At 30.6% G+C, this 11,751-nt stretch overlaps 2 protein-coding genes across 2 annotated transcripts; one reads left to right on the top strand and one right to left on the bottom strand.

The window, feature by feature from the left end:
* The first annotated feature begins 763 nt into the window (after positions 1-763).
* Positions 764-3,481, top strand: LOC102581519 (putative NAC domain-containing protein 94). The gene is made up of 3 exons (XM_006366054.2): positions 764-1,025; positions 1,705-2,006; positions 2,712-3,481. The coding sequence occupies exons 1-3, from the start codon at positions 842-844 to the stop codon at positions 3,417-3,419; spliced, it is 1,194 nt and encodes a 397-aa protein (XP_006366116.1). The 5' UTR covers positions 764-841; the 3' UTR covers positions 3,420-3,481.
* A 2,134-nt stretch (positions 3,482-5,615) lies between these two features.
* Positions 5,616-8,332, bottom strand: LOC102605171 (60S ribosomal protein L34-like). The gene is made up of 4 exons (XM_006366042.2): positions 8,178-8,332; positions 7,915-7,994; positions 6,044-6,153; positions 5,616-5,957 (listed from the first exon to the last, which is right to left on the bottom strand). Exons 1-4 carry the CDS (start codon positions 8,254-8,256, stop codon positions 5,864-5,866), a joined length of 363 nt encoding a protein of 120 aa, XP_006366104.1. The 5' UTR covers positions 8,257-8,332; the 3' UTR covers positions 5,616-5,863.
* Between the last annotated feature and the right edge of the window lie 3,419 nt (positions 8,333-11,751).

Here is an 11,751-nt window from a genome sequence, read left to right as displayed (position 1 = left end):
TCATAGTACAATAAAAAAAAATCTATCCCTATATGCAGTATAATTTTTTGAAAAAAAATTGCATATGACTTCACCACTACCTACTACGTACAATTATTATAATACCGTAACGGCTCGTTTGGTACAAGAGATAAGAAATAACTAATCCGCGGATTTATTTTAAGAGGGAGTTTATTTCTTATTTGGTTGAGATAAAATCGCAAAAATAACTTATACCAAAATTGTAACCTATGATAACTAATCTCGGAATAACTTGTAATCAACTAAACGAGCCCCGATAGTACGAAGAGATTTTACAATATCTATGCATATAAGTCAAATATAATATTTTAAATAAATAAAAAAAGATATTGAGGATAGGGAAAGGAAAAATGGGAAGAGATTACAGGTGAGAAATCGAACTCTCACCAACAAGGTTAGTACTTTAATTTATAATAGCATAACATATCAAGATTAGTACATAGATTTACTTATTTTTGTGTATCACACTAACGATATAAAAATTCTTTACACTATCAGTATACATAATACGAGAGTAAAGCCAAAATTGGTACTTGCCAAAGAAGAGGCAAACAAGTAGAGATAGAGCTATTAAAGTCAGCAGAAAAGTCGGCTGATCTTTAGGAGGAAGACCCCTCTTTAGGAACCATATAATCATTTTCTTAATTCTCAAACTTAACACATTTTCTCTCTTCAACTTATAAACTCTTCTTCTTCAACAACAACAATAATATTAGGGTTTCATCAATAGTTAGTTTTGTTTTTGTTTAGGAAAAAAGGTTGTGTAAGGTAGGTAGGTATTAGGGTTTGTTCTATATTTTTGTGATCTTTTAGGGTTTTAATGGAAGAAAGAAATGATAAAGAGAAAAATATGGATGAAGTGATGCTTCCAGGGTTTAGGTTTCATCCAACTGATGAAGAGTTAGTAGGGTTTTATCTAAGGAGGAAAGTTCAACAAAAACCAATATCCATTGAACTTATCAAGCAACTTGATATTTATAAATATGATCCATGGGATCTACCAAGTAAGAAAACATATCATATATCCATCTTCGTGCTTCTTTTTTCTTTTCTTTTTTGGTTTTCAATCCATTGTCTAGTATTTGTATTAGAGTCTGACTATATCTGGATCGCGTGTTGTAAGGATCATTGCAACACGCCCAACAAAAAAAAAATCATGTTTAGGACTCAAGCTCTGGTTAAGGGTGGAGGGACCTAACCATACCACCATAACTTTCAAACAAAATAGTAATACTAAGCTTGTTCATATATGTTATAGCTTTTGCATCAAGACTTCATTGGGTTTTTATACTTTCATGTTGTATATATCCTTGCTACTTGTTTTTGGATTAATTAACTCATACACACTTAGTATAATTTAACATGTTATAACAGATAACATGTCTGACTTTTCAAGGAGTGACTAGTTCCATTTCTGGATAAGTTTAACTTATATATACCGACAATATAAAGTTTTTGGCACACTAGCAAACTCCCAAAAGATATTTACAAGTAACTTTCCAAAAGTCAGATTTGTGATCTTGAAAATAAAGCAAGTTATCTACGACAGATAAAGCTGACCTGATAATATAAAAATTACTCATTTTTTTAAAATTTTCTTGATTTCTTCTCTTTTTTCTTCATGTCCTTAAAAGATGAAACATAGCTAACTACTCTTTTGTTGTTGTTTTTTTTCCTTAGCAGAGTTGGCAGCAGTGGGAGAAAAAGAATGGTATTTTTATTGTCCAAGGGATAGAAAATACAGAAATAGTGCAAGGCCAAATAGAGTAACTGGAGCTGGTTTTTGGAAAGCAACAGGTACTGATAGACCAATTTATTCATCTGAAGGATCAAAATGTATTGGCTTGAAAAAATCACTTGTTTTCTACAAAGGAAGAGCTGCAAAAGGGATTAAAACTGATTGGATGATGCATGAGTTTAGATTGCCTTCTATTACTGACTCCACTGCACCAAAGAGATTCTTGGACAAACATATACCTCCTAATGTAAGTTTCTTAAAACTAATCATTTTTTTACGCTATCAGTGTATTTTAACCTGTTGTAAAAGATAATGATGTTAACAACATATTTAATATATAGTCTCATGAGTGAGATCTGGAGAAAATGGGATGTATGCAAATATACCTCTCAGGCTCCCACCTACATGGGGCTGGGATAGAGAAAGGTTGTTTTCGATAAACACTCGGTTCAAAAATAAGTTAATGATTTCTTTTGTTATAAAGAGATTAAGTTTTATATATTGGTAGTGTAATTTTTATACACTATCAAGTCATTAAAAAGATTAATATTTATATGCAAGTCTTATTAAAGTATGAGATATATATGAGATCTTGAAAATAAGATATGTTATCTGTTGTAACAGGTAAAAATGATCTAATAGTGTAAAAATTGTTTACATTGATGATATATATTACTCCTACTTAAGCTCTATGGCATACTCTTTTCTAATTAATGAATTTAACTTATATACCTTGACAATAAAATTAATTTATTTACATTATGTAATTAACATGTTATAGTAGATAATCAGCCTTATTTTTCAAGTTAATAATCTTACTTATTTTGTGGATCTTCCCATAATTATTTTTTAGTTGACTTGATAATATAATTTTTATATATTATTTTATTATTATTAGTGTATAGAAGTTGAAGTTTTTACCAATGTAATTTTTGTTTGTTGAATATTTTAGGACTCATGGGCAATATGCAGGATTTTCAAGAAAGCAAACTCCAATGCACATAGAGCTCTTTCTCATTCTTGGGTATCACCACCGCAAGTACTACCTCAAAATAACACTACATCTCATGATTTTCTAACAAGTAGCCATTTTACTAATAATTCAAATGAAATGTCATCATTTATACACAAAACTAGTACTTCACCTATCCAATTTAATGACTTATTACAAAACTCATCCAACAATAATATGTCTAGTAGCTTCACCACATTAGATCTTCCTCTTTACAAAACCCTCAACTCAATGTCAAACCACAATAATGACCCTATCACAAGTTACACATTTTCTTCATCATGTGTTGACAATATGAACAATATTGATGCTTCTTCTTTGCTTCTAAACATGTCATCTTCTATATTTGGAGATTATTCTATCGCGTTACCGGAGAATATGGAAGGTGGTGGTGTTCATGATGATACAACTACAACAACATTGAAGGAAGCTAATAATGTTATAATCAACAACATGGAACATATGGAGGAATTACAATGGGGAAATGTTGTTAGGTCTAATAATATTGGAGTAATTCCATTGATGAATAATTTTCCATTGAATATGGCTGCTGATGCATGGAAGACAAATTTGCTTTGGGATTCTTCTTCACCTTGTCCTAGTAGTGAAATGTCTACAAGTTATTCTACTAACAAATGTTACACTTGAAAGTAACATATGAGCTACTACTAATTTTTAGTCATGTTGTGTTTTTTTGTTTCAACAAGTTAGCTTTTTGTTTTCTTTCATTTGGATTTTTGTTTTTGTTTTTGGGTACTTTTTAGTTTGGACTTAGTTTTAGTTTTGGATTAGTGTTGTAAAAACTCTCTAATGTAGGTTTTTCAATTGATTCATGACTAATCAAATCATTTCTTCTAAAGGTTTGGGCCTAGATTATATCCAAGAGCATTAATTTTCATGTTTTATACGAGGAGTTGTAAAATTAGCTTATGAAAACATAATATGTCCTACTTATTATTGATTTATTTATTTATTATCTTATCTCATTTTAGCTCAATTCATTTTAGTTCATCTAGAAATTGGGTTGATATAATCCCAAATTGACCCATGGAAACTTTGGCAAAATATTTTGCGATTTTTTTTCAATTTGATATGTTATATAGTCATAATAAAGATGAAATAGTTTATTATTAAGTACTTAAGCATATTAAAAAGAACAAATACAGAAATTAAAACTTAATAAAAACCGAATGGATTAGGTTATGGCCCGCTTTTTGGTTCAACTTACTTCAGCTCAAATAGACTCGCTTATTTATTAACTCAACTCTTTTTAATCTGCTCAAATTCAATCCAAGCCGCTCATTTTAACACCCATTATATACGAGACAATATTGTTTCAAGTGCTTTATAGAGCCTTTCATTTTGTTCGTCTTTATTGTTCTTTTGTTTTCTTTCTCTTTTTCTTGTTTGTCACCAATATATTGCTATGACATGACATATTTTAACTCTAATAAAAAATGTGTACTGTGATTCATTGATAACTTTACAAGCAAGCCGATATTACTATATCATATAGTCTATATATATAGATGTATCCTTAGGGTATACTCTTAGTCATTAATTAAATGCACATTATTATTTTTTATAACTTGCATTTTTATTTATTTTATATGGCAAGCACCAAGATTGGTGTCGGTTTGAGAAAAATGATCATATAAAGATTTCTTGATTTCATTTACAGATTTTTCTATATTATTTTTTATGATTTTCATATAAAAATAGTGACATAAATATATTAATATTTGAATTGATTATTAAGCCAAATCTCTCTACTCTATTATACATTGCCACAACTCTACATTTTTCACTTCATTTTATTAGGTATAAATATCTAATGTGAATAAATATTTACAATAATAGAAGTGTTAAAGTCAATTTCAAACGGTTAGCTGAACTTTTGACTCAAGATCTATGGATTTACCCTTAGAGATTGACTTGTGAACAAACAATCACTTGGGCTTTGTCATTGGATGGTTGGGAGCCTCCGTTGTTAATCAGATGTTTCGGATTTGAAACTTGAGTATGGGATTTTTTTGTATGAACCCTACAAGGCATGATTCAGATATAGTCAAACTTCAATGCGGTACCAAACACTGGAAAATAAACAAAAAAATAAAAAATTGGGCTTGAATGTCATTCATCCACATGTCAAATTTTTGAATCCATGCGTTATTTATGTGATTTTTTTAACTTTAATTTATGAATTGAGCCATGAGGTATTAGAGTTACTAGTAATGGGCCTTAGTACGTTCCGATAAAGGACCAAGCCCATCAAAGATAATGTTGGGCCGAACTTAATTTGATCTGCCATTGTCTTATCGGGTTGCCACATGGTCTTTAATTTGATTAGATATTACATCATACCACATTAGAGAAAATGACCTTAGTTGTCAAGGCCATAATTTCAGTGAGAGACTATTATAGTTACTATAATTTCGAGTTTTAGAGAGTCCAAGCAACATAAACTAAACTATATCTTCTTTACCTTTTCGTATTTATTGTCCATCTTTGTAGTTGGTATGATAAAATCAGAACATGATATCATACTAATATAAAGTTAGTAGTCAAATAATATATATAAATTCCCTATACTTGAATTAGTAATACCTACACAACTCTATTCGTAAAAAGCAATAGATCATTGCATGGGGCTAACTTGCCAGGGTTAATACAACTAAAGCAACCAGATATTGCACTCTGGTTTGCTAAATGTTGCTAAACAAAGGGGTTTCCTGCTTATACTGACTAGAAAACCAGAGAGCACTAACAGATGTAAAACATTGATTCATAGAGATTGAAAATGCATCGAAACAAACTCATATTCATGTATTTGAGATTCAAAACTGGAACGAATAGCCTAGTTGAATTAAAGTGCAAATATCCATAAGAAGTTTAAATATCCAGAACGAAGAAAATAAAGATACCTACGAGAACAGATATTTCGACAAACTGAAGAAAGGCCTCCAATATCGTATTTTAACGAAAACCAGCAACATACAAATCTCAAGACCAAAAATCCAAATACAGTCATGATTTCCTAGTAGCCTGCAGTATCAGAAACTCCTCTCACGACATCATCAAGGATTAAAGGCTTAGTTCTTGGATGCTAGCTTTTCCTTGGCTTTCTGGATCTTCAAAACCTTCTTCACAATCTTTTGTTCTTCAACCAAAAAGGCTCTGATGATCCTGTACAAGACAACATCTAGTGAGTTGTAACAACTCTAATTTTATTTTTAACAGTTTGAGAACACTATGGTGCACCAAAAATATACCTTTCACGTACAGCACTGCCTGACAACACACCACCATAAGCACGGTTCACAGTCCTCCTGTTTCTAGGTAACCTGGACCTCTTGTACTCAGCAGGTCTCAAGTGTGGAATCTGCAAAAAGAGAAGTCTTAAGCCATTGAAATGATGACTCCTAAAACAACTATATAATCAAAAGCAGTCACGTCTGCATTCATGTTTAAAATATAAATTGCTGATAGCTACAGAGAACATGTGTTACATGATGAGGAAGTAATCTGCCTCAAACCATTTGATAATGTTACACCAATGACATTCTAGGTACATTAAATTTATTTGAGATGCACTGATAGCTACAGAGAACATGTGTTAGCTGATGAGGAAGTAATCTGTCTCAAACCATTAGAAAATGTTACACCGATGATATTCTAGAAGCACATGAAAAAAAAATTGAGATGCATTTAAGCATATTACATTTTATTATGGGAAGTTGACACTAAAACACAATGATGCTACACAAAATATCCTAAAAGGTTTACCCTTTGTTATACTTGTCTTCATACACTTTTTTGTACAACATTGGTGATCAGGCCCAGCTTGATGAGGTTATCTTACACTAGTGGTAAGCAAATTGTCTCACATTTGCAGCCTAATGGGTTAGGACTTAAGTATAATAGATGGTATTTTTAAACAATAGCAAGTATAGAGGTAAAAATTTCAGCCTTTATACCCAAGTATTTTCAAGAGTGGAATGCACTTGGTCTATGCTAGAGCTCAACAGCAAGCGTATGAATGGCACAAAACATAAAGGATTGGGTAAAATGAGTATTTTGCACAATAGAGGGATAACTTGATCCATTTCTCTATATTGAAAAAACTGCATGTTAATTTAGATGTATATAGTTACATCATGTTATCAGGAGTCACAAAGATAACCTATCAGCAAATTACATGCTATTGTTGGGGGAATAGCTGACATATAATCCCAAAGAACTTGCAAATAAGACACGGGAAAGGTTAATATGAGATCGCAAAGATGTAAAGTCACCTATGACCCAAAAATAGATTGACAATTACAAATGCAAAGCATCTTCCACACCACCTATGAATCACTTTCTCCCAACACAACCTAACATTGGATTTTTTACCAAAAGATGCTGAAAATAGTACAAGAAAAATGCTCCCTTTGTATTGATATTTAAATTACGGTTAGGTTATCCTTGTAAATCACAATAACCAATACTATCCTGAATTCCACAGCAAAGTTACGAGGCATTATCACTTCCATACATTTCTAGAGAGCTGAAAACTGAGTCTTTAGTTAATTCTCTAGTAAATAAGAAATCAAATAGAACATAGATAAATGGATCAACCAACTACAAGTTAACCCCAAATAAGTCAGGTTGAATCAGTCTTCTGAAATAATTACTCCATATTCAGGTCCATTTCATTCCAATATTATATGTTTTCTCTAAATCTCACAGTTATCATACCTCATAATAATCCACTCCAAACTAACATATCCTGTACACATCAGCAAACTATGGCGTAGAATCAACACAACAAAACCAACACACTCAGTGCAATCTCAATCCCAAGAGTGGGTTATGGGTTGGGTAGCGAGTACACAGACCTTACCCCTACATTGGTAAGTAGAGAGGCTCTTTCTGATAAAAACTCAGCTCAAGGATGGTTTAGAATCAAAACATCCAAGATAAATCTAATACTCATAATAGATAACAGGATTTCCACCTAAAGCTCAACTCTATCATCAGAAACAAACACATTCCCAGAAAGAGCAGTACTTACATACAAACCAATCGAAATCTATCAATGCCATTCATCCAAAACAGTGCTAACACAAAATCAAAAACAAAAGAACAATAAAAAACATACCCCTTGAATTCTCTTTCCAGTTACAGGGCACTTAGGTCCATTAGCCCTCTTCTTTGTAGTCTGGTAAATCAGCTTCCCACCTATTCAAAATTCAATTTTTCAACACCCAAAATCAAAAAAGCACAAAACTTTCTTCAATATCCAAACACCCAAATCCCATAAACAAAAAAAAAACATATCTTTTTCCTTTTCCTCATCTTTCACGCACCTAAACTAATTCCACAGATAAAAAAAAAGAAATGCGATAAATAATAAAACTATACCTGGGGTTTTGACAACCCTATGTTGGTTCGACTTGGTTGCATAGCTATGCCGTTTACGGTAAGTAAGCCGTTGCACCATTTTTGACGGCGGCTCTGTAACTCTACTCTCTGGTTTTTGGAGGCTGAAGAAGAAAGGGCTAAATGAAAGGGAAAAATATATGTAGGGTTTATATAAGGGGAAAGATGCCCTAGATCCTACGGCTGATATTGGATCATAAAATTGCTTCTTAAACTAATAATAAGCCCACTAATATGTTAATGGGCTTATAAGTAGGCCTATTGTGATTGAGATGGATATGGGCTTTGGTTGAGAATACTCATATTCTAACCCAACGTGCAAATAGACTTCCGCAATTTAGAGCGTGTTTAGATTGGCTTATCTTAGGTGTTTTTAAGGTGAAATAATTATTAAGTATTTTAGTAGCATTTGAATGAGATAAAAATAATAGTTTAAAGAACTTTTTAAAGTCAAAATAATAAATTTAGTCATAAGGTATAATCCTAATGATAAAAAAAAATTACGTATAAGATAATATAAATAAGAAATTTACAAAATAATGAAAATTTAAAGAGAGTTTTATGTATTAACTCTACGTCTAAATGACGGATCTTGTGCAACTTGACAGAGTTTAAAAGTAGAGTTCCACAAACGCACAACTTAAGAGCTCTATTCATATTCCAAAGATGTTGATGGGGTTAGGAGCTCGTAGTTACAATAGCAAAGATGGGCTGAATATTACTTGTGTAAGATATACACACCAATTGATATTGAGTCAAGGGATACTCCTTGAAAATTATAGTTCAGAACGCGGTAAAAAATATTCAATAAATTAATATAAAATTAGTAAAAAATATAATCAGAAAAAAAAATTTAGTTGTTAGTTGTATTGTAAAGAATACTAATTTGTCCTATATATACAATGTGGTTGAATAATAATGGTATACAAGGTCATATTCTATAGTCAAATTCGAAATATAAATTTATTTACAAAAAAAATTGAGAAAATGACACAATCCAATAGAAATCACATTAGACTACGAACATTGAATTGTTTTTTGTATAACATTTTTTTTTTAATTTGTTGACTGAGTTCTCCTTTTTAGTTTATCTTTTTCAATATGTATAAACTGTGACTTAGGAGTTAGGAGCTAGCCTTCAAAAGTGAGCTAAACTTTACTCTTTTTAGTAGATGAGAATAATTAAATAATTAATGAATAAAAAATGGACCAAATATATTTTTTATAAATAACTTAAATGTCAAGATGACAAGAATATCCTATGACCCAAATATTTTAAAAAGTGACCATTTTAATAAGTAATATTCTCTTGACCTTTCCCCCTTATTTTATTCTTTTACATCCGATTTTTATATATTTTGAAGTTCGTTTATTTTTATCTCATGCCGAAAGGTTCATTTTGAGAAGTAAAGTATAACGTACCAAATTTTAATTTTCTAGATATTAAATCCAAAACTTCTAATTTAAAAAGGAGGAATATCTATTAGTTTATGATACTTTACTTATTTACTCTTTTCGTCATATGTTATAAAGGTCGCTCAGTTCATATTCCAATTATTTGAAATTATAATTTTTATATTATATTAATCAAAATTATACATCCCACTTTAATTTAATATCAAATAAATATATTTGTAATTGAATAATAATTTTAAGTAATTTTTTTCAATTATAGAATAAATTTTATATCGAAATAAATTTTTTATATATATTAATCAAAATTATACATCCCACTTTAATTTAATATCAAATAAATATATTTGTAATTGAATAATAATTTTAAGTAATTTTTTTCAATTATAGAATAAATTTTATATCGAAATAACTCATTTAATTCCTCCGATCAAACTAGAGTTGTTCAAAATCGAACCGAAATCGATAATTTGAATCAAAAAAAGTTATTGATTTAGCGGTTTCAGTAACAATTTTGATTTTTTTTTTGTTATCGATTCATAACTGTTTGATGTTTTTTAACGAGTTAATCGATAATCCGATAGTAAATTAAATAATTATATTTATATCATTTGATATATAAAGTCCTTGACTTAGAGTTTAGTTTCATATTTTTATTTCTGACTGTCTCGAACTCTTAGTTATTCTACAATGTAAGTGTGTTTTCTTTTAAGCAAGATGTAATCTGTCAAATTATGTGCATGATTCATTTGGTTTGTCACCTTATTTCTAAATAAGTTTTTCAATTATTTCTTTAAATCAAATATTAACAATTAAATCGATAGCAATCAATAACTGATAGACCGAAAATTTTGTGGTGCTTCAAAAAGCGGACGGTGGAAGTGGAAAATATGGTAGTGTCCTTCATCGTGAAGTTTTGGGGCTTAGAATTCTCCCTCATCCATCCGCCGTTCCTTTATTGAAAATAAAAAAAGAAGGAACAATTCTCAAAAAAATAATTATTAGAAGGAACGAAAATTCCAAACAAAATAATTTTAAAAAATTAGACTATATTACTACTTTTTTTTTATTTCTTTTCAATAATAAATGTTACTTTCACAGTTCGATATTAATTGTCATATTTTCGCGGGATATTTATATTTCAAAATAAATGATGTCATCAAGTGGAGACATACTATTAGCCAAAATTTTGTTACACATGAGATAATATGTGACGAAAGCTTAGCTTATGATTTTGTCGTTGGTTTAATTTCTTCATGCAAATTAGTCAAAATATATATACTTGTTGGTTTGTGAATTGTGATAATGACTCCCAAATTCAATTTCATACCGATGATTGAGGGGGATAATATTCACATAGGAAGACATATTTTATGCACAATTTAGGTATCGGCTGTTTTTGTTCAAGTATATTTTATTCGTTTAAGGTGTTTGACAAATATTGAAAGTGCTTATAAATCATAAGTTGATGCAGGGGCGGACCCACCTTGGCCGACGGGTGTCAAGTGACACCCATTCGCCGGAAAATTACATTGTATATAGAGGTTTAAAAAATATATATATAAGTATTGACACCTCTTGACACAGAATGTTTAGTCTACTGATTAAGGGGTTGCAAAAGTTCCTTAAGGTTGTTGTGTTCAAGCCCTATTGACCTCATTTTTTTTTTTTGACACCCCTTTATGAGAATTCTGCATCCGTTTTTTTGACACCCCTTAATAAAAATCCAGCATCCACCACTGAGTTGATGAAGACAAATATTGAAAGTGCTTATAAGTTCTAAGTTGGTTATCATCAGTTCATGATTCACAGTTGATTTAATCAAATTTGTTACGTTTTTATCACTAATATCTTTTATAATCTCTAACTATTTATTATCAGTTTGAACACTTTCATTCAAACATACAACTATCATTCATAAAATCAATTTCAATACCTAAAAATGCTTTTCAACATTTGATACTTTTCAAGTCAACTACTTTATAAATCTATTTTACTACTATTCAAAAACATGATAAACCATTAATCCTTTCCTTACTATTCAGGCTACATTTTCTCCTCCTCTAGGTATCTTTTTTCAAGGGGAAGCAAAGGTATACGTTTTTTTTTTTTTTGGGGGGGGGGGGGGGGGGAAAAAAAAAAC

This window comes from Solanum tuberosum, unplaced genomic scaffold (assembly GCF_000226075.1).
Source record: "Solanum tuberosum cultivar DM 1-3 516 R44 unplaced genomic scaffold, SolTub_3.0 scf00609, whole genome shotgun sequence".
NCBI classification, from domain to species: Eukaryota; Viridiplantae; Streptophyta; class Magnoliopsida; order Solanales; family Solanaceae; genus Solanum; species Solanum tuberosum.
This window is presented reverse-complemented; position numbering and strand designations above follow the sequence as displayed.